Source organism: Cydia pomonella, chromosome 6, assembly GCF_033807575.1.
Source record: "Cydia pomonella isolate Wapato2018A chromosome 6, ilCydPomo1, whole genome shotgun sequence".
NCBI classification, from domain to species: domain Eukaryota; kingdom Metazoa; phylum Arthropoda; class Insecta; order Lepidoptera; family Tortricidae; genus Cydia; species Cydia pomonella.
Genome location: NC_084708.1, coordinates 12,751,163 through 12,774,709, shown reverse-complemented (window position 1 = coordinate 12,774,709; position 23,547 = coordinate 12,751,163). Strand labels below are relative to the sequence as shown.

Below are 23,547 nucleotides of genomic sequence, written 5' to 3'. Positions count from 1 at the left end.
ACGCATGCTCCCCACACCGCTGTTTAAAAAACGGTGACGGTACGGAATCGCAGTGACGTGCTTCACGCGAATCTTTTTTGTTCGCAAAACAGTTGCGTCTTTTACGTCACCGGTACGGTGTCTGCCATAAGATCTCCGTGTAATATTTTTTGCGATTTTTACGCAGTTCAATTTACGGTGCGTCAGCTTATTTTAAGCAGCGGTGTGGCGAGCGGTTGTGGGTAAGGCCGAGCTGAGTCAATTAAATCTGGCCTCGGAGCGGCTTGGGGACTACTAATAGTAAAAGTTGTTCAGTATGACCTATAAAGTCGCTGCGCAGAGTATGACTGGTGGTTAAAAGTTCACCCTGTATAAAATTTTTAACTAAAAAGAAATATGTACCTACCTATGATTAAGACGAAAAAAGAGACTAAACGTCGAAGTAAGGTAACATTATTGTGTCTGGTTTTTATAATTGTCATTATAATTTCAGTAATTAAAACCGATACTCTATAAATTCCATTCAATACGTATCGTAACAGTCACCACAGTTTCGACCGGTAAAAGCCAGTTATCGTTACCCATGCGCAAATAAATGAGTGTAGCTTCATTGTTTATTACTCGATCTGTATGTTTTAAGGCTCATTATATTCTTTGATAATGAAGCAATATGTTTTATATTTAACAAAATTTGCGAAATGCTAATATTTACGGAGATTTTTACAAAATAAAAAAAAATAATTTTATAAAAAAACTGTTTTTTGTGATTATTTGTTTTCCTATAGGTTTCACGTAAATGTTTGTAGAAAAGGAAATAATCTCCATAATATAAGCTATTATTTGACACCTCGATGATTAAAATCGGTTAAGTGGTTTTCGAGATACACCGCCAAAAAGAATAGGTCCGGCCGCCATCTTTGTGACGTCATTACTATCCCCTCCACCATTTTTCCGCTTTACTACCGCATGTACGGTGATCAGGAGAACTGTCCGAACACATTGATACCGGTTGTGGGTAAGGCCGAGCCGAGTCAATTAAATCGTGTTTCTAGAGGGCTTTTGAGATTTGGCGACCGTACTATACCGATTGATAACTTCACATTGATTGGGTTGAAATGTCAAGATAACATCGAGTTTGTTGATCAACACAGACATTCCTAATAAATTTAATAAGCATGTTTGAAGTAGGTAATGTGATTTCTAAGAAGTGATAATAAATGTATGTGCAGTGATTTTTGGTATTAGTCTAGCTCGGTGAATAATGCGATTCATAAATGTGGTGGCTGAAGATTTGTTGATGTAAATTTGTTGTGCTAGTGTGGTCAAAATCGCGTATGTTTTAAATTGCAGTGTTTTCTAGTAGTGAATAATTCAGTAAATAAGTTAACGTCGGCAACAGTTTCGAGTTACTTTAATGTTTTAATCGAATTTAAATGGAAACGAAACTAGCTCTTCCTCTCTGAAACGTCAAATAAATGTTTGCATTACATTGCTGCTCGAGATTTTTTTTTTAATTAATTACGCTTAACTATTAAAGGCAATCGTTATATTCTTTTGATAAAACTGTTAACAACACTTTAAACTATCGTTACTTAAAACCAATGTCGTTATGAAAGACACACACTGTATAAGCCTGGGAAGAGCAATATTGCAGATGTACCTTCAAGACTGATTAACACCAACAGCAAGTTTCCACTACCAAGTACAGAAGATGAAGAAGATAAGCTGGTACTGGTATTAGCTGAAACTTCCATAAAAGCTGTCACTATAGAAAAGGTAAGAGAGGCCACTTTACAAGATGAAGAGTTGACACGGCTAAAAGATGCCATAGAAAGAGATGTTTGGACCAAAGAGCTGAGATCATATGAACTAATAAAGCAAGAGCTATGTACAATAGATGACGTTATTCTCAGAGGTACTAGACAAGTTATACCCAAACAATTGATACCGTCAATACTGGAAATAGGGCATGAAGGACATCTTGCTACTAATTCTATGAAAGCTAAACTGCGGTGCAAGGTATGGTGGAAAGGCATGGACAGTGATATAGAATACTGGTGTGACACATGTGAAGGCTGCCGCTTGGTAGGACGAGGGGCTGGCCCAGAACCTATAATGCCCACAGAATTACCTACTAAAGTGTGGCAACTAGTTGGAATTGACTATCTTGGGCCACTGCCCTCGGGACATTACCTTCTATGCATTGTGGATTACTACAGTAGATACTTGGAAGTGGAAATATTAAAACAACAAACAGCCGAAGTAACAATACAGACTTTAGAAAAAATTATATATCGGGAAGGAATAATGGATGAAATAATCTGTGATAATGGACCTGCTTTCATAGACCAAAGGTTCAAGGAATTTCTTGACATCAACGGGATTCGGCTAAGACATACTACCCCGTTGTGGCCCCAAGCCAACGGAGAAATTGAAAGACAGAATAAAAATATCTTGAGAAGACTGAGAATTGCACAGGGACTTAAACAAAACTGGAAAAGAGAGCTGCTCATTTATCTATCTGCTTACCGATCAGCTCCACACAGTACCACTGGACTTCCTCCTGGAAATGTATTTCGAGGAAGGAGCATAAGAACTAAATTACCAGAAATAGAACAAAATAATAGCCTTGGAGATGAAGCAATGCGTGACATGGACAGATTAAAAAAAGATCAATTCAAACAGTATGCTGACAAAAGAAGGCATGCAAAAGAATCTGAAATTCAGCCTGGAGATAAAGTCTTGGTCAAGCAAAGAAAGGAAAACAAATTAAGTACCACATTTTCTCCAAGTGAGCACACAGTTGTATGGAAAAGTGGAAATTCTGTAGCAGCTCAATCACCGGAGGGGAAAATAGTCAGAAGGAACTCTTCCCAATTTAAACCTATAAAGAATAGAGACCTGAGCAGATTTGGCATAGACGAGACATTGTCAGAGTCTACAGAAAGAAAAATAGATAAGAAGAAAGAGGATCTACCGGATGTGACTGAAACTATACCAGATTTAGTCTCATCTTAGAGTGTATGAACAAATAAACGTTACATTTATGATCACCCGTAGGACGTGCTGATAAACTCAGCATGTATTGAAATGTAATATCTCAATGATGCCAAGGGTATTTAAACTGTATGTTAATTTCTATCAATTTGTGTCATATTGCTTTTCTTGTATATGATTGAACATACTTGCTTGGTTAGTTAAATTGTTCCAATTCTTTTGGTTATTATGTTGTAACCACATCCAAAGTTATATTATGTCTTTGTATCTTAAGTGTGTTATTACTTATTTTAGAATTCTTTTGTTTTATTAAGAAAGAAAGAGATTGTAGAGTCCATCAGTGATGGAACATCACTGATTGAGAGCTGTCACTTTTGACAGCTAGATATTGAGTTGCATCGAAAATGGAAACAATGTTAAACAGCTAGTTAAATCTGAATGTATGCAAAAAAAGGGATAAATAAAGACAATTGTAGTTTTAAACAATAAGTGTTTTGATTGAGAATCCGTACAAATCACCCAGACAATAATCACTATCGTATCCAAAATTTCACTTACCCTCCTCGTTGCACAATGTACTATTTCGCATCGTTCGTGTCGTGTCATCGTTTTGTGTCATGTTCTATTCTCTATAATTTGACCAATATACTTTTCTTACTAGAATGGATGTCAAAGTTACAAAGAATTAAATAAAGAACAGTTACGAAAACTTGTCCTTTCTAGGAGTTCCCATTCCCACCCCACATCCCATCATCGGGCTTTGGAAACTAATAAAATTTATAATTGTAAACGAAAATTTGAGCACTTGTGAATGGTTAAATATAATAAATGACCGATGCAATATTTTGTTTTTAAAGTGATATTGACATTGTAACACTTTTTACCACTAAGTTCTTTTTATTGTTAAGAAGTTATAATAACTTTAAATTATAGATTTAATAATACGTATTACGCAAAAAACTAGAAAAATATGCCATTTGATTAACTTTAATATCCCTATACCAAACCGGATCCGGTCCGGCCGGATTATGGCCAAAATCCGGCCGGATTGAAAATCAATTCTGTTTGCAATCCCTAGTAAAAACATTTAGACAAGTTGATAAATAGAATGCGCAAGAAATCTGAATACATTTATTTCACAATAACATACAATAATCCCGTTACATTAATATAGGTCAAGTGTTTTAAAGCATTTCGAAAAAAGTATGAACCTTTAAAAGCTTTTTAAATATTTTCTTATTGTTTTACCCGTTTCTTTAGTAGCAAATATTTCAAGAGTTATTAAAAGTAACAAAATGGGAAATTATTAAAAAATATAAGAATGCCGTTATTGATGAACAGTACAAACTCTTTTTTACAAATGCTCTATAAATTGATAGACATCTGTGTAAATAAAAAAACAATCTAATTTTAGTACTATACTAAAACCTAAATTAGAGCTTAGACAATACTAAGAACTAAAATACTACTTAATTCTAATCAAAGCAGACTGCAATAGCTTTACGGTTAGAATACTTCTAACTTGAATACATAATACATATACAGTGCATTTTAGGGTTCACTGCTGAACAATAAATGACAAGGGAATTCGGAATGCTTGTCATCTCGTCACTTATAACTAATTATTTTTAATTCAAGTATAGCAGGATAGTTTGTGCAATCAAAATGAATTTAGGCTGGGGTAGTAACCTCATTATTAGGTTTCTCAAGACTCTCTGCCACATTGGTCTCTGTTTCTTCGCCATCAGCTTTGCCTTTCTTATCACTCTTCCTGAATTTGTCATACCTGTTCATGAAATAATTTAACATCAAAAATTAAAATACTTAAATTATGATTATTGACAGTGAAATCGACTAAGAATAAAATCAATAAGCAATTAAATATAAGTAATCGCACTATATTGAAATTTATAAAATTACAAGGGTTATGGAAGATGTTTATAACTAAGGCAACCCTTTAACTGCATTATTTTGTACCACAGACAACCAAGTTATAGACAATGTTAAGGAGTTAGTAAAGATATTGTGGCAGGTATTTCTACAGCTGAAAAGATAATGTAGTGAATGGATTGTCAAAATTTACCGGTTCTTTCGTACTTCTACGATAGTATGTCTGTGTTTCAATAGGGTTGTTTCCATCTACAAATCTTAGGGCAGAATTGTATCCCAATAAATTCTTTTAGATTATAAAAACATGTTAAACTACTTTTAGGGGACCTGTAATGACCATATTTATGTAAATATTGAATTTAAAATATCTTTTGGCACACGTCACGTGACCAAACTCGAAACTTCTTTGAAGATTCTGATGACGTCACAACTCTCGGATTGACACTGTTAGACAGTTAGGCGATAAACAACAAATGACAAATTTCAGTTGACAGCTCGTATCTTCTACGCGTGTATGTAGTTACGTGTCAAACCGTAAACTGTGACGTCACACAATTTTCAAAGAGCGTTTTGGGCACGAAAGCATCCGTCAAATTTTATTTTGTTAATTTAACATATTTAAAGCCGTTTTTAGTATAAAAGTCGAATTTTAGGGCAACTTTCAGATTAATATAGAACGCAATACAAGCGTTTCAAAAAATTGGAAACAACCCTATTGTGCGGTATTCGCGAGAGCACAGTGGTTAAAAGATAATTATTGGAATACTAGTCTACCTCCCGAGATCTTCGTCGTCGTCGCTGCCCTCGTTTGTGGGGCGCACTTCGCGCAACAGATCACCAATGTCTTTATCCACATCAGCCCACAATTTGTCTTCTCCTTAAAAAAAAAAAGTGTTTAGTATTACCTTACCTAACTGGGGGAAGTGTGCAATATCGAGGATAGCCTACCCTTTAAGTAAGTTTTTACACTTCTAGAGTACAGTGTACTTGCCCTACCTACATAACCTTACTTGAGTATGCTGATTTCATTTTATTACAGACTTTTTTGCTAAGCAATAGTACTTTCCTTAAAGCAAGGAAATATTTAAAGTTGTAAATTACAGTAGAGTTAGACCAAGCTAAGTTGGCAGCGATTTTGATAGCACAGACTGCGCAAGTGTTGGCGTTTAAAATAACACTTTCACAATCTGGGCTATCAAAATCGCTACCAACTCAGCTTGAAATGGAAGACAAGATCAGATAATGTAATCGGTTTTCAGGACGAGATTAAAAAAAATGGCTTCTACATAAAAAAAATTGTAGTGTATTAAAAAGACGTACAAATTAATGTTATAGTACATTGTGCAACGAGGGGGGTAAATGAAATTTTGGATACGAGGGTGGTAATTCCCGACAGCCGCAGGCTGGGGGGAATTAAAGACCCGAGTTTACAATATTCTTACCCCCGGAGTTGCACACAATGTTTTTCATCACATTTGCGAAGAAAAACTAAATTTTAAACGAAATAATTCTTAAATACGGTTACATATCAAACATTCGTCCACCATTTTGAAATTTCTTGACAGGTTAGCATCGAGGGCACAGACCTATTCGGCATTCAGCCATGATTGATAATTATGTAAAAATATTTTAAACGGCTGTTAATCAAATTATTTCATTTTAAACATAAACAAAATAATTAATTATAAACGTCAGTATTTTAAAAGTAAAACTCATTTTTAGGGTTCCGTAGTCAACTAGGAACCCTTATAGTTTCGCCATGTCCGTCTGTCTGTCTGTTCGAGGCTTTGCTCCGTTGTCGTTAGTGCTAGAAAGCTGAAATTCAGCATGGATATATAAATCAATAAAGCCGACAAAGTCGTACAATAAAATCTAGAATTTTAGTTTTTTTGAGGGTACCTCCCCTACACGTAAAGTGGGGGTGATTTTTTTTTGCTTCAACCCTACAGGTCTGGGGTATCGTTGGAAAGGTCTTTCAAAACTAATAGGGGTCTTAAACAAAAAAAAATTAATAAAGTGAATATATTCGGAGATAATGTCTCCGAAAGAAAAAAAAATGTGTCCCCCCCCTCTAACTTTTGAACCATAGGTCCAAAAAATATGAAAAAAATTCTTTCTTAAAGACATTAAATGAAAACTATAGCGGACATGATCGGTTTACCTGTTTTTGAGTTATCGCAAAAAGTTTCCCCTTCATAGTAAAAAGACTTACTTTAATTAGGTACTGATTATGCAAATTTGCCTATTTGTTTAACTCGCGTGAAAGGTACCGTTTCATGCCTTGGTTAACAATTTACTATACTTTAAGCTCCAGTTTAGCTTATTGTGACGGAAGAGTAACTACGGAACCCTAGACTGAGCGTGGCCCGACATGCTCTTGGCCGGTTTTTGCTACTAGGTTTGTAAGAATAAGTGACATACTTAATTTAAAAAAAGCTATAACTCTCTCGGGAGTTATGGTTTTTTTTTCAGAATCCATAACTCTCGCGGGAACAAAATAGACATTTGTCCTTCAGTACACCTGCATGAAATAAGAACTTTTTCGAGCAAGTGTGATGAAAAAATATAAAACACCTGAATAAAGTTCGGATAAACAAGTCAGAGTTTGGATAATCGAGGTTTGTAACATCAAGATTTTACCGTAAATACTTGGTATTACTAAAGGCTTGTAATATTAAGAAATTGTACCTGTAGCATTAACAGAGTCACCATTTTCAATCTTCTTCTTTTCTTCAGCAGGTTCAGTTTTCTCAATTTTGACTTTCTCAACAGCTTCATCTTCATTCGCCTCTTTGTTTTCCTCAGCTAATGTAACAGATAATGTTTCATTCCACATATTGAAAGCTAGCTAGTGCCCCAAACAATAAGTGAACTTAAAAACTAAAATCGGAAGCCTGTTGCTTAACAATTTGTAACTAGTAATATTAGAACTCTCTTTATAATTAAATAATTTTGAAAGAGCTAATATTAATATTGTTGCAATAGACCGCTGAACTTAAAAAAAAAATTCTATTTGTGTTGATGTTGTGTAGTTGTTGTTTTCCAAAGGGGATAAATAATATAAATTATATTCTCAGTCTGGCGGTTAAAAGGTCAATAATTTAAAACACTCGCCACGGACGCCTTTCACTTAACCCATTCAGGGCCAGCGACTCGGCTTATGGGTCATGCTCAAACAGTTCCGCAGGGCCAGAGACTCACATGTGAGCCCTGAAGAAATTCTGATTTAAACATAAACGAAACATAATTTGGCGCATTAAACAGTAAAATCCATATTTCAAAGATACCAAAAATATGTATATTTTAGAAGTTATTGACATGGCTCAGGGTATGGGTCACCATGGCCTGGCGCTACTTGTAACGAGGATTTTCTCCCACTGTACTTTTATGTCATAATATTTGGTGATCGTTGTATTGTATCTTAGGCAATTACCTACTAACAATGATATTAATATTCATTAATTTCTTTTCATTTCAATATAAAACTTGGCAGTTGAAACAGTCCCCACTAACTAATATTGTATTATCATAATAGTGTGCCAAATATTTACAAGTTTTTTAAAACGTCTTTGTGGTTTCTATGGTAGATTAGGAAGTACTATAATATATTTTCACCACACCAACTGGCCTCTTGATTGTTCAAAAACTAATGAGAAAGTTGCATTTTATCCACATTTGGGGCAAAGTAATCAGATGCAAATTTTGAGTCGTTTCCTTATGTTAGCTGTTAGAATTGACTTTTAAATGATGATTTTGGATGATAATTTTTTAAATAAGTTTATTTGGATTTGGTTTGTTTTTTTAATGGTATTCCATAGTTAGTATATTCCTCGCGTTGGTGTGGTGAAAAATGTTGTGTTTCACTCGGAGGCAAAATTTGTGTCTTGAAACCCTCGCAACGCTCAAGATTCCACTTCTCGAACACAATTTTGGAACCTTTCGCTTGCTCGGGTATCAATATTAGCACGAGCGGTTAAACAACAACTTTGCCCCCTTGTAAAACAAATAACTATTAAGTGCTCTATTGTTACTATTACAATGACGTTTACCAAAACAAAGATAATAACCGACCAGGTATAAGCTTATCGGAATGCATCTGAGCGGCGGTATTATCTTTCATATGGTATTTTTACAAGAGTTCAAGAAGTGATTCACCCCATCCCCCCTATTAGAGATGTATTTTGGAGTATTATGGGAAATATTTAGTCATGATTTGACCCAAAAAACAACAGCAAGAACAAAAATGTTCATTCCTACAAACTGCAATTATTTTTTTGATAGGTACAGAAAAAAGGTGGTTAGTAAAAATGTTGCGTAATGCTGTTCAACTGGCCGGCTTCATAAGCGGCGATTTTTTTACCATATGCGCTAGGCCAGAGACCCATAAGCTGAGTCATATGTTTTAGCTAAAAACAGTTTGTATGGTGGTTTGTAATGTAATGTAATATTTATTTATTTGTATTGTGTATTCTCGACGGGTCTTGGCTATGAATGGTTTAAGAGCTCATACACTCTTGCGGCGTCACATCATGTGTCGCAGTTGCAGCAAGTGCGTATGAGGCCTTAGGCAGTTCAGTAGATACTGAACGCAACGCATCGCATGATCCACGGCGTGAACGCTCAGCACTCGGTCTGGGGTTACCTCGCTGCTGGTGCAGCTGGCGGTGGATGCGCTCGGCGTGCTTGCGCAGCGTGCGCGTGTCCCGGTGCTGCACGTAGCGGCCGAGGTGGTTGCGCAGGCGGCAGTGCCGGCGCAGCGTCTCCGCCTCCTCCGCGCCGCCCGGCTCCGCGCGCGGCAGGTACACGCGGCACAGCTCGCACCACCACACCTACGTCGCCCGTGTATTTTAGCAAACACAATTTCAAATAGAGGTGGATCGACAAAGAAAATTTTGTAGCCACAGTAAATTTACTGCCATCTTTAGACACATGATTAAAACTTTCAGAACGCCATTTGACTTTTATCCTTATTATTTCACTGATATGCGTTAAATTTGTCAAATTTCAAAAAGTGGCGTCATCGCTCAAAACGATGCTGCCGTACCTTTGGCCTTTCATCTATTAGATGGCGCCACTTTTTGATATTTAACAAATTAAACACATATCAGTGAAATGATAAGGATCAAAGTCAAATGGCGTTCTAAAAGTTTTAATCATGTGTCGAAAGAAGGCAGTAAATTTACTGTGGCTACAAAGTTTTCTTTGACAATCCACCTCTATTTCAAATTCTCTTCGATATTAGGTGCCGTATGTGCATGTAAACGTTTGGTGCAGGGACCGGACCCGCTTACCCTAATCCGTTCAAAAACCCGGGTTCTTGTAAAGCTGTGTTCCAAAAACCGCTTCATTTCGGTAAGCTTTTGATTGGCTTACCGGTTAAGAAACTAATCCTTTTATTTGAATTAATTCAGGTTAGCGCTTACCGATATCAAAAACCCGGGAAAGGGTTATCAGGGCTTCAAGCGCTGATTAAATACGAACAAGCTGTTTTAGCTTTTACGTAAACTGCATATGGTCTATTAACGTAGCGCCCGACGCGAAACACGGCCACAATATAATACAGTAGATAAACATCGAACAAAGATACATCGCGCGGTTTGTATGTGTGCGTGCCGTGTACGTACGCGCGCGGCCCGCGTCACATGGAAACGGCGCGGCTTGAATGTGCGAATCAGTCCGGGCTGCGCCGCCGCCGTGTTCAGAGCGTTGTCACTCGAAACGACAGAAATTTCATCAGTGTCGCGGTCACGGCAGTACTGCAGTGAGTATGGCTGTTTACAAAACAATATTTAAATTGTAAGATAGGTAGGTCTCTTAATTTATGAGGAAATGAATGAGATCGAGCTTACATTACCCTGTCCTTGTTTTCCTAAAAAATATATGCAGATCTATTTTACACTAAAGAATTATAAACCGGATACAAATAAGCATCTATATAGTAAGTCAACATTAACGAAATGTACTTTTACGTCAGTAGTTACAATATAGCTTGGGAATCAATTACGTAATGCCCATCTCTGCCGTGGTGCCGCAGCGGTGGGGGAATGGCGCGGGAGAGGGGTAAGGCTTACCCTAAACCGAAAGGTTACCGGTTAGTACACGCAAAACACAAACCGAATCAGCTCCTGTAAGCGGTAACCACTTGTTACGCTTAGGTTAATCTAAATAATACGGGTTATCATTATTGTTGGGTAACCGTATCAACGGGTTACCCAAACGATTAGCTTACCATATGAAGGGGTTACCCATTCGAACGGGTAAGGCAAATAAACGGGTTTTCCGGTCCCTGGTTTGGTGTACTGTGTGCGTGAATTGTATGAACTAACAACAGTAAACAGACTGTTCATGCATAAGAGGGACCCCACTGGTACGTAGCGTTGCGTCGCAGCGCCGATTTACATATATTTTTGATGACATGCCACATTGAATGCATGTGACGACGCGACGCAACGCACCAGTGGGGCCTAGCGCTAAATCAGCATAAAACTTGCCATTTAATCAAATTTAGAGTGACAGACAGTTTTCATGGTTTTACATTGACCGACGGTTTTCACGGTTTGGTGCAAATCATTCATTGAAAGATCAAAGCTCATTCAGCTGCTGATCAAAGGCCACGACTCACGACCGGTCGTGTACAGCTTTACACGCATGTTGTTCTGCGATCTTGGCTAGCACATGGCTTAATTAGCCTCCAAACTCTAATGCAATGTGCAAGGGAATGGTGGATCGTGAACCTAACTGCCAGATGTACGTGTTACATTGCCTCCAGTACATATTAGTCATGTTGGTCTTAATGCCTTAAGACATTCTCTACCAGCCGGTTAAAACAGAAACTTGGTACAGAATCGTAGAATGAAATATAGGATAGGATGAATATTAAATCTTAGTTGATACACACCTCCAACTTCTTAATGTGATCACTACCAATGTTAATCTCCACCTTCGGTTTCTTGGGAGCCTCACTATCTTTCTTCTCAGTGCCAGAGTCCTCATCTTCCACCTCTGTGAATGGTTCAAATTAATTAAAAATGGAAAATTACATATAAAATACTTTTTTTTTTAAATATATTATGTTACTAACCATCGACATCACCCACAGAGTCGAGAGTCATAAAGTTATCCAAATCAACATCCATGCCTTCGTCGCCGCTGCCTTCCTGCGCTTCCTTTGGGCTGGCGCGGCGAATAGTTCGGTTCGCCTTCTTCTGTACAAAATAATAATGTTGATCATTCAGAATCAGATTGAGGAATTACAAGTCAAGATTGCGCATGCTCAAGAAATGGCTTATAAATGGAAATAAATTATTTCAATTTAGTGAGTGCTGGTACTTCAAAACCAATTAATTTCTTAGAACTTGAGTTAGAACTGCATGACATAATTATATTTTCACATCACCTATTCGAAAATGTATTTTTCTTCCCTGTTTGAGAGGGAATAAAGTGTCAGTTATCTGATCTAGGACATTTTTTTAACTTTAAATATTATTTTGAAACACAATAATTTCCTCATAGGTGATGTGAAAAGCAGCATGTATCACATGGTAGCATAATTATTTTCACCTTGGACGTTAACACTTGAATCCTCACTACGCTCAAGATTCAATACGCGCCCTCGCCGTAAATGAGTCATTTTGCTCCCTCGTGACATAATTAACTATTACCAGTTGCACTTACAGAAAAAAGCAAAACAGAATCCTAATCAAAATAAAGGCTAGTTTTTCGTTTGGGTCGGAAGGTCAGACGCAGACGTATATGGAAGCGTCACCTTGAGATGGTCCAGGGAGCAGATGTGGTGCTCGTAGATCATGGGCGAGCGGAAGGCCAGACGGCAGACGCGGCAGAAGGGCATGAGGAAGCGCTTCATGGCGCGGTGCGTGTCGCTCTGGTTGTGCGCGAGGCGCGTGGTGCGGTGGTTGAGGCGGCACACGAGGCAGAACGTGGTGTGCGCCGCCAGGTCGGCGCCCGCCGCCGCCTCCAGCGAGCGCTGCGCCTCGCGCTGCGCCACGCGCATGCGCAGCAGCTGCATCTTGTGGCGCCGCGCCACCGCGCTCATGGCCGCGCGGTGCTTGCTCGACATCAGGTGCTTGGCGTAGCCCTACCGAATGCAACTACACTTTGTAAAAACTTCATTTTTATTGCTGTCGCAACTCCTCAGTTGCATGAATCATATCAATGTCTAAAAGTCTAATCTAAAAGTACAGTCAGCAATACTACTTAGTACACAGATAAAAAAGATATCTTAATTCAAAACGCAAAACTCTCTTGCGCACGGTTGCTTAAAAAAAATAATAAATTGCTTAGTCCAATAAAATATGTCTTGAGTTAAAAACAACATAATTTTTTAAAGGAGAATAAAAATTATATAGTTTTATCTTTACACATTTTTAAAGCGAATGGTAGTGATTTGAGTTAAGATATTAATTATTCGCCGCAAGAAAAAAACGTCTTAGCAAGAGATATAGGACGCTCTTAAATAACGGTTTTATCTTGAGTAACTCTTCCTCAAACCAAAAATATTACCCAATTCCAAAGAAGAAGCACCAAAATTTTCCTTTGAGACTTTTAAGTTTTTAGGCAAGAGCGATTAATTCTTGGTTTGATGTTTTCAATATACAGTCAAGAGCTAAAGCTATTTTAAAAAAGAAGCACCAAAACTTTGGTTTGAGACTTTTAAGTTTTTATACAAGACCCATTAATTCTTAGTTTGATGTTTTCAACCTACAGTCAAGAGCCAAAGCTATTTCAAAGAAGAAACACCAAAATTTTCCTTTGAGACTTTAAAGTTTTTAGACATGAGCGATAAATTCTTGGTTTGATGTTTTCAACCTCCAGTCAAGAGCTAAAGCTATTTCAAAGAAGAAGCACCAAAATGTTGCTTTGAGACTTAAGTTTTTACGCAACAGTGATTAATTCTTGGTTTGATGTTGTCAATATACAGTCAAGAGCCAAAGCTATTTTAAAGAAAAAACACCAAAACTTTGGTTTGAGACTTTTACATAAAATAGTATCAATAAATTCGATGAACAGGACAAAAGAGCTGGTGGCCCAGCGGTAAGAGCGTATGACTTGCAATCCGGAGGTCGCGGGTTCAAACCCCGGCTCGTACCAATGAGTTTTTCGGAATTTATGTATGAACATTTGATATTCACCAGTCGCTTTTCGGTGAAGGAAAACATCGTGAGGTAACCGGGCTAATCCCAATAAGGCCTCTAGTTTAACCCTCTGGGTTTGAAAGGTCAGATGACAGTCGCTTTCGCAAAAACTAGTGCCTACGCCAATTCTTGGGATTAGTTTCCAAGCGGACCCCAGGCTCCCATGAGCCGTGGCAAAATGCCGGGACAACGCGAGGAAGAAGATTAAGAGGATTATTGAAAAGTTTAGAACTACAAAGATTTCAACGAATGACGAAAATCATATTGGTTTAAGAAAATTAATCCTTTATTCAAGACAGACTAAACTTGGCGCTAAGAGATTTCAGCTCCAGATATAAATAATATCATATTTCACATTGAGTGCCGTACTCTTGAACCAATGCTTTTTCTTGTTTTTATGGAGAAATATAATTCTCAATTCAATTATGAGTATCTAACCCCAAGAAACAAAGTTTCTTGGCACAAGTTCTTTAAGTATTGCACTAAGACACTTAGGTTCAACTTAAAAAATACAATACTTAAAACAAAACGTAAACGCTCTTGGTGAGAATAATAAGCTTTTAAAAAAAACTTTTATAGCTCGGATAGAGAATTTAATTTTTTAGCTTAAATAATAAACTTTGAAATATTTTATATCTTGACGCAAGAATTTTATTGTTTCCTTATATAGGAAACACAAAATGTCTTGACACAAGAGTATTTACTTGGCTGGAGAACTATTTTTTTTATTTTTACCTAAAAACAGACTCAACTCAAGACATGAAACACACATTTTAGCAGGCCCAACTTAAGAATATGGTGTGTAACTAAATATGTAATAGATTTTTTGTCTTTTTTGGGCCCTTTTTTTGTACAACAGGTTAAATGCAAAACTAGACTTATACCCACTAAGCTATGCTGGTTGTAAGAATACTCTACGACACGCCCTTCAAAATATGACATACGATGGTACAGAGAACTTACTAATAGTCGTAAAATGATTACTTACAGTACTTTGATATAGAATACTTAAATAAATTATTATAAAGTGTACCAGAGCTAAGATGCGATTTTGAGAAATTCAACCCCTAAGGGGGTTAAAAAGGAGATGAAAGTTTGTATGGGGTTCAAGTTTTATTTTAAGCTAGGAATTTGATACTTTGTAGAAAGGTGTTTGATTTTAATATAAGAAAACTAATTTCAGCGTTTTTGAAAATTCATCCCCAAAGGTGGTGAAAAAGGGGTTGAAAGATTGTATGGACATCAAATTTTTGACACGTTTTATCACGGCATATTATTAGAAGAAAAGTAATTTCAGCGTTTTTTTAAATTCATCCCTTAAGAGGTTAAAAAGGGGTTGATAGTTTGAATGGGGTTCAAGTTTTATTTGAAGCTAGGAGCTTGAAACTTTGTAAAAAGGTATTTTATTAAAATAGATGAAATACAATTTCGGTGTATTTGAAAATTCATCCTAAGTGGTGAAAAAGGGGTTGAAAGTTTGTATGGAGATCAAACATTTTTGTGAGTGCGGGACTTGAATCGTTTTATCACGACATATTATTAGAATGAAAGAAAAGTAATTTCAGAGTTTTGAAAAATTCATCCCCGAAATGGGTTAAAAAAGGGTTGATAATTTGTATGAGGTTTAAAATTTAACTAGAGCTAGGAACTTGAAACTTCGTAAATTGGTACTTCATTAAAAGAAAAGAAAACAATTTTAAGCCTTTATGAAAATTCATCCCCCAAGGTAGTGAAAAAGGGGTTGAAAGTTTGTATGGACGTCAAACATTTTTTGAGTGCGAGACTTGAAACTTTGTACATGGGCATAATATTAGAATAAAACAAAAATTGTTTCAGCGTCTTAAAAAAAAAGCGGCCAAGTGCGAATCGGACTCGCCCATGAAGGGTTCCTTTATGACGTATTAAAAAAAACTACTTACTAGATCTCGTTCAACATTTTACCACTTTGGACACACATTTTACCACTTTGGTAGTGTCTCTCGCGCAAACTATTCAGTTTAGAAAAAAATGATATTAGAAACCTAAATATGATTTTTGAAGACCTATCCATAACCCCACACGTATGGGTTTGATGAAAAAAAAATATATTTTTATTTTATGACTTATTAAAAAAACTACTCACGAGATCTCGTTCAAACCAATTTTCGTTGGAAGTTTGCATCGTAATGTATATCATATATTTTTTTTAGATTTTTCATTCTGTTATTTTAGAAGTTACAGGGGGGGTGGGGGCACTTTTTTTTCACTTTGGAAGGTTCTCTCGCGCAAACTATTCAGTTTAGAAAAAAATGATATTAGAAACCTTAATATCATTTTTGAAGACCTATCCATAGATACCCCACATGTATGAATATAATGAAAAAAAAAAATTTTTTTTTAATTTCATGACGTATTAAAAAAAACTATTTACTATATCTCGTTCAAACCAATTTTCGGTGGAAGTTTACATGGCAATGTATATCATATATTTTTTTTAGATTTTTCATTCTGTTATTTTAGAAGTTACGGGGGGGACGGACACATTTTACCACTTTGGAAGTGTCTCTCGCGCAAACTATTCATTTTAGAAAAAAAAATATTAGAAATCTCAATATCATTTTTGAAGACCTATCCATACCATCCCACACGTATGGGTTTGAGGAAAAAAGATTTTTTGAGTTTCAGTTCTAAGTATGGGGAACCCCCAAAATTTATTGTTTTTTTTTCTATTTTTGTGTGAAAATCTTAATGCGGTTCATAGAATACATCCACTTACTAAGTTTGAACAGTACATCTCTTATAGTTTCGGAAAAAAGTGGCTGTGACAGAATCGGACAGACAGACGGACATGACGAATCTATAAGGGTTCCGTTTTTTGCCATTTGGCTACGGAACCCTAAAAAGTAAAGATTTAAATAGGGGTCGAAAATTTGAATCCATTACAAATGCTTTAAAACTTCATAGAAAAACATAATGTAAGATTTAAAAAAAGTTATTCTAACGTTATTGATAATTCAACGCCTAAGGGGGTTAAAAATGGGATAGAAGTTTATATGTGATTCGAGTTCTTTTAAGCTAGGAACTTGAAACTTAGTAAACGGGCATTACCTCTTTATTCAAATACCTTTACCTTTTTTGAAAATTCATTCCCGAAGTTAGTGAAATAAGGGTTGTAAGTTTGCATCGTGAACGAAAATTTTTGTAAATAGTGATCTTGAACTGTCGTAAAAAGACACAATAATAGGAAACAAGAAAAGTGATTTTAGCGTCTTTAGAAATTAATTACCCTAGGGGGCCTAAGGAGTTAAAATGGCGTTCATTGAAAGTTTGCATTAATCCCCTAAATTTGTGAACAAAGAGTTTAAAGTTTGCATTCAATTGGAATAGTGGAGTGGATTTTCAATCTTAAGAGATTGAGAAGGATTATATCGAGAACAATATTTTCACTTAGGGGCTTGAAACTTCGTAGGTTGTGTCAATAAAAATCTCATGCATTGTATAATTGTTAACAAGTTATTAACCGTCCCTACTGCTACCTTTTGCTGCATTGCTCATGTATATAAGGTAGAAGTATAAAAATACTAGTGCTCGACGCTGCACTAGTCACCGACATGGGCACTTTATTTCATGGAAATATAGGTTAAATTTGAACAACGAAGATTTTTCTGTACTCGAACTTAATCCTTGTCACTTTGACATAAAGTACCCATGTCGAGTACTAGTGCAGCGTCGAGCACTCGTACTTTAACCTTAAACAACAACATAGAAATCCACGCGTACGAAGTCGCGGGCAACAGCTACTTTATCTATATACGTATGTATATCGTCGCCTAATACCCATAATACAAGCTCCGCTTAGTTTGGTCTAGGTTTATCTGTGAAGATTGTCCCTAAATATTCAATTTACATTCCACCTGCAATGTAACCTGATTCATACATACAATAACAAGTTTGAGCCTTACACCGAAAGTGGCCGATTTGTCCTTGCAGTGCACACAGAGCAGGTGCACATAGGGCCGCTTGCGCGGCTCCGCCTCGGGCAGCTCGGGCTCCTTGTCCGTGTCGCCGTCCTCTCCCGCCTCGCCCGCTTCCCCATCAGACCCGTCCACGTCATCTTCTGCCTGGGATTTAGAATCAACTAGGTATATTTCATTCAATCATCTTGTCCAAATAAATAGTTAATTTGCTATCTAAAGCCATCAAGGCGGCGTGCGGCCAAATTAATATTATGCAAGTTATAAAAGCAATTTAAGAGTAAGGTGTAATTAGTTAATTAAGTTGATTACAAAAGCTCGTCACAAATAGCAAGGGAACGAGAACGCTTAAGCGCGCGGGTGTTTTTTTTATTTTATTATTTATTAAGACTTTTTTTCGGACATCAAAGATCCATATGTTAGGTACACTATTACTTATCACTATGTTAGTATTGACAAAACAATTTATATTTAAGTACATACATTATTTACAATTGTTTTACGCCGTAAACGCGTTGGAAAAATGAAAATGTAGGAAAAATGACAATGCGTTTAATAATACCGCGTAAAATAATGTATGGTGATTTTGTCATTAGATTATCTGACGTAAAAAGGTGTACGGCAAACGCTTCCCGTTTAACGCTGAGATTATCGAATAAAACAACTGCGCGCTTCATTTACGCGTTCTCGTGCCCATGTGTGAGCCGGCTAATAAGAAGTAATGTACCAACCTTGGGTGACTTGATCTTGGATTCCTTTTTGTCCTCAATGGCTTCATCCTTATCATCAGCATCCCAGTCTTCCTCAGTTGACGATGCCTCATCTTCCTTAGACTTCACAGAGCTGTTAAAGTGCAATTTGATGTAATAACCATAATCACAAAATTACTATAAGTATTATTTTATGCATTTTATTTTATTATATGTATAATACTACAAGTAGGTTTGTCTTTTCTTTTTATACCAGTCTTTTGGAGTTACCTTGCTGACATCTTTTTTTGATGTAACATCTCATAATCCTCTGAGTATATCTAAGTTCTTAATTCTGTACACCTAGGCATACACGGGCTTCGTAGATACCATGTTCATTCCCAATCTGTGGAAGGTGTTCTCCAACACATCACATCTATGAATTCACAACAGCCCACGCATCCATCGGGGCATGTCTCTGTCAGTTTTTCATTCCAACAAATAATATAAAGATAGTTCGGGTAAACCAAAAATAACGAAAACATAGTCGGGGGATCATATTACCTTCGGCCCTTGATAGATCTGAACGCGCGGGTGTAACCCAGCGGTCTGGTTTCGAATCGCCTAAAGGAGGGGCGCGAGCGAAGAGCGCCGCGGTAGGAGGCGCGCGAGCGCAGCGTGCGGCCGCGGAAGGAGCGGCGCGAGGCGCGCATGCGCGGCGCCGAGCGCGTCGGCTCGCGCGGCGGGCCCATCGCGCTCGCCTTGCGGTACTCTCGGCTCGGCGAGCGCCTCCTATCCTCTCCACTGAAAGTGCGCCGCTCGCTGTACATCTCTTGTCTACCGCTGTAAGACCCGCCATAGTGTCCGCCGCCTTCGTGGCTACGTCTATCGCCGGACCCCTGTACACAATTCTCTCTATTTTCGCCACACGTCTTACAAAACCAAATGGTATTAAATTAAGGCACATGAATGAGATATACGTTTTTATCTTTTGGCATAAAGCATTTCTCTTGTTTCGTTTTCTCTACAATAAATTTCTGGAAATGAAGCATTGAATGGGTTACCCTGTACGCTGCCACTAGCCCGTGGAGTGTTTGGCGGCTCATGGTGTCGACTGTCAGCGCTCGACGGGCTAGCTTGCACCTCGAATATCAGTGTCATTGGACTTGTATTGCTCTATATGGCAAGACGGGATATGCGGTGTATTTTTCCATCCCTTCAAATCATGAGTAGATGCTTGACAGCAAGATAGGTGGATTTGGAAGATGTGACCACAAAATGGTTCAATTGTTGGAATAAATAAATTTCCTGCAACATTTGCTGGATAAGCTCAAACTGACAACAGCCTTCTCAAATTAATGTACTTTTTAATTGGATTGTGTTGAAGATATCAATTTCCTATAGCATGTGTAACAATCCTCATCAGTTGCATTCTCTTACAAATGGGTAAATAATTGGTCAACACTATATCTCCTTCAGTAATTTTTTACATTCTCATCTGCTTATTCTGTAATTGTATGCAATTGTTAGACTATATCCAAGTAAAAACCATCAAGAGTAAATTACTAGGCAAAAATCAAGCCAATATCACAATCACTTTCTGACTTCATTCATGGCTTAGTGCTAATCAATATGTTAACATCATACTATAATGCATCAGATACTCTATTTCATTGTATTCTCTATTGCCTGAAATTCTTATCAAATTCTCCATTATAGTTTGACATCCATGGTTTAAACAGTTTGGTCTGCTCCTCATTCATATATTCTTTTTTTATAACTCATCAATATAAGATTGCTACCTTTTCAATTCAATGTTTATTAACTATAATCTATACAAACCTCCATTCTTATCCTTTTCCGTTCAGGTGATCCAGATCGGCCACCATAATCCCGATTGGAATAACCAGTTGACTCCTGTAAATAATGTTTAAAAGTAAGGGTGCTGCTATGAACTGTACTAGGAAGAATATTTGTTTTCAGTCATAAAAAACAAAAATGAAATTATTTTATGGAGAAGTTAGTAAAATAAACTATTTCCTTATGTTTCTCTAAAGCCATGGTTCCCAAAGTTGACTGGGCTCAGACCCACCTAACACTAACTGCCATTTATGGGTCCCATATCAAGGCCGTCTTAAAAGGGAGCATAAAATATTATTGGTTATACTCAGATTTCTTAATAGTTTCTAAATCTGGGGTGGCCTGTGCAGACTGGGAGCAAGAGACTGCAACAAACATTTGGCTAGTAATCTCTGGCCTCTGTTGATAAACGGGTGCTTTTTAGGGTTCTGTAGTAAACTAGGAACCCTTATAGTTTCGCCATGTCCGTCTGTCTGTCCGAGGCTTTGCTCCGTGGTCGTTAGTGCTAGAAAGATGAAATTTGGCATGGACATATAAATTAATAAAGCCGACAAAACAAAGTCGTACAATAAAATCTAATTTTTTTTATTTTTTTAGGGTACGTACCTCCCCTACATGTAAAGTGGGGGTGAATTTTTTTTTTTGTTTCCACCTTATAGTGTGGGATATCATTGGAAAGGTCTTTCGAAACTAATAGGGGTCTAGAACAAACATTTTTTGATAAAGTGAATATATTCGGAGTTAATTGCTCCGAAAGAAAAAAAAATTACTAATAACTTTTGAACCATAAGTCCAAAAAATTAGAAAAAAATCGTGAAAATGAAGCTTAAGAAAAACATTAAATGAAAACTATAGCGGACATGGGTCAGTTTAGCTGTTTTTGAGTTATCGCAAAAAGTTTCCCCTTCATAGTAAAAAGATGTACATCCACAGTTAAATGTTATTACGACATTAAATGAGTTGTTAAAGTTATTTGGTATTATTCATGTAAAAATTTGCTTATTTTATTTAATATTTAATTTGTCTTAAACAGTTTCATTGGCTGTATGAGTAAAGCCGTTGACTATTGTCATTTTTAGAACAAAAGAGTAAAAATTAAAAAGTAAGAGGCAATCCCGCTAATTTTATATTCATTTTCGTTTATTGCACTCAAGTACGATGCATTATGTCTAGGACTTATTGTTATACTTCACTTTTTCATGCTTTAATGATGCAAATCATTTTAAAATTACTGCAGTTTGCTAAAATATGTGTTTTATTCATCTATATAGCAACCTAAATGTTTTTCGCTATGTGATATTTATCTTTAGACATGCAAAGTCTCAGATTGCAAGTTTGTTACTTTAATTATATAGGTACTGATTATGCAAATTTGCCTATTTGTTTAACTCGGGTGAAAGGTACCGTTTCATCCCTTGGTTACCAACCTACTATACTTTAAGCTCCAGTTTAGCTTATTGTGATGGAAGAGTAACTACAGAACCCTACACTGAGCATGGCCCGGCATGCTCTTGACGGTTTTACTTTTATAATAGGGTTAAGTAATCAAAATCATGAAGAAAATTCAACTAGCAATAAAGAACTTACAGATCTATACGATTTTTTATAGGAATCTTCAATCCTATCCCTGCTTGTGGCATATCTATTGCCACCGCTACTGCTGTATCGGGACTCATTGTTATAGGAGTAGCTGCCGCCACGTCCGCCGCGGCTCTCGTACGAGCCACGGCCACCACTGCCGCGGTAAGAGCCACGGTATCCGCTGCTCGCTCGGCCACTGTAGCTGCCCCGCCCACTATATCCGCCGTACCCGCGACCTCGCGATGACATCTGCCCAAAAATAAGTAACTGCTTTAAATAGGTATATATAATAACATTAGATTAGATGGCGACACGTTTTCTAGTCTAGTCTACTATACGTAAGGTAACGGACACGGAGACGAAATACCCATATCGTTATTCAAGAAGTAATTCACTAATTTAAGACAATATTTATATCGTAAGGACTATTAATTTAATACTTATTTATTAATAGAGGAGACATGACGAAAGCATTTATCTTTCCTTACAAGATATGGATATAAAATGGCGTCAAGAAGAGTCTTAAAGAGTGCGGATAGCGAAAGTTAGGTCAAATGTTTTAATATACATACATTTATAAACAATTTTGAGCGAATCCCAAATCTTCAAAATTAAACACGCTATCACTATTTTGTAACACCAAATTTAATGGTTAAATTGGTTAACTTGAGGAAAAATCGCTATCACCGGACCGGCGTCTTTTTTCCCTGTCACGTCATTCAGTGTTGCCAGTGTATCGAGGGCCTCAAAGAGCATGAGGGCCTCTTCGGCCTCCCGCCTCTAGACCAGCGGTTGAACAAAAATGGGTTTCGATAATATTAAAGTTTTTTCTTTTTTGATATGTCATTGGGAGTATGTTAAATAATACTTTGGTAAAAAGTTAGAAATTTTAAGGTTGAGCTTTCGGTTATATTTAAATATTTTAATATTTGCTAATAACTAAGTAAATATAGAATTAAAGTTACAGAAAACTTTAGCATATCGAATAACACTTCAATTTATGTACAATTTTCAGTTTTTAGAAATCTGGAACAGCTGCTTTCTGGTAAACGTAAAAACACGAGTTATTTTGTAAATATAGAATTAGAGTTGCTGATATTGCAAAATTACGATATTATCGATCAACTTAGTATTCTAGTAAAAAGTTAGACATGTAGACAATGTGCTTGTCTAGATATTGATTTCAGGTTAAGCAGTATAGCTAATATTGAATTAAAGTTTGTAGAGTTAATAATAATCGATCATCAACAATGATCTCAGTTACTAAACAAAAATTTAGAAATATAAAATCACGGCGACACTCATTACTGATATGTATGCATTCCTTGCTTATATAAATACGTTAAGTTTCAAACGCGCGGCAAGTTTGCGCGCGCCGCGCGCTGTGACAGGAGGCAGCGAACAACGGTAGTGGGGAGCGGGGTGCCCTTGACTGCGTTTACGGTC

At 36.9% G+C, this 23,547-nt stretch overlaps 2 protein-coding genes across 3 annotated transcripts; one reads left to right on the top strand and one right to left on the bottom strand.

Annotated features, from left to right (window-relative positions):
- The first annotated feature begins 1,240 nt into the window (after nucleotides 1-1,240).
- Nucleotides 1,241-2,997, top strand: LOC133518596 (uncharacterized protein K02A2.6-like). Its single transcript, XM_061852258.1, has 2 exons — nucleotides 1,241-1,278; nucleotides 1,596-2,997. Exons 1-2 carry the CDS (start codon nucleotides 1,241-1,243, stop codon nucleotides 2,995-2,997), a joined length of 1,440 nt encoding a protein of 479 aa, XP_061708242.1.
- Nucleotides 2,998-4,093: 1,096 nt separating this feature from the next.
- Nucleotides 4,094-22,809, bottom strand: LOC133518997 (zinc finger protein on ecdysone puffs). Of its 2 annotated transcripts, none has more exons than XM_061852834.1 (13): nucleotides 22,674-22,809; nucleotides 22,108-22,350; nucleotides 20,503-20,577; nucleotides 19,225-19,559; nucleotides 18,703-18,814; nucleotides 17,960-18,118; nucleotides 12,632-12,961; nucleotides 11,948-12,071; nucleotides 11,765-11,868; nucleotides 9,509-9,695; nucleotides 7,555-7,671; nucleotides 5,641-5,743; nucleotides 4,094-4,762 (listed from the first exon to the last, which is right to left on the bottom strand). In XM_061852834.1, the coding sequence occupies exons 2-13, from the start codon at nucleotides 22,348-22,350 to the stop codon at nucleotides 4,648-4,650; spliced, it is 2,004 nt and encodes a 667-aa protein (XP_061708818.1). In that variant the 5' UTR covers nucleotides 22,674-22,809; the 3' UTR covers nucleotides 4,094-4,647. The 2 variants fall into 2 exon arrangements, with proteins under 2 accessions (XP_061708818.1, XP_061708819.1); XM_061852835.1 differs by having other exon boundaries at nucleotides 11,948-12,068.
- Nucleotides 22,810-23,547: the final 738 nt, after the last annotated feature.

Coding starts and splice junctions, on each gene's coding strand:
- LOC133518596 (XM_061852258.1), top strand. CDS start 1,241: ATGCGATTCATAAATGTGGTGGCTGAAGATTTGTTGAT. Junction 1,279..1,595: donor GTGGCTGAAGATTTGTTGAT/GTAAATTTGTTG, acceptor TCGTTATGAAAG/ACACACACTGTATAAGCCTG.
- LOC133518997 (XM_061852834.1), bottom strand. CDS start 22,350: ATGTCATCGCGAGGTCGCGGGTACGGCGGATATAGTGGGCGGGGCAGC. Junction 20,578..22,107: donor ATAAAAAATCGTATAGATCT/GTAAGTTCTTTA, acceptor CATTATTTACAG/GAGTCAACTGGTTATTCCAA. Junction 5,744..7,554: donor TGACTCTGTTAATGCTACAG/GTACAATTTCTT, acceptor TTTTTTTTTAAG/GAGAAGACAAATTGTGGGCT.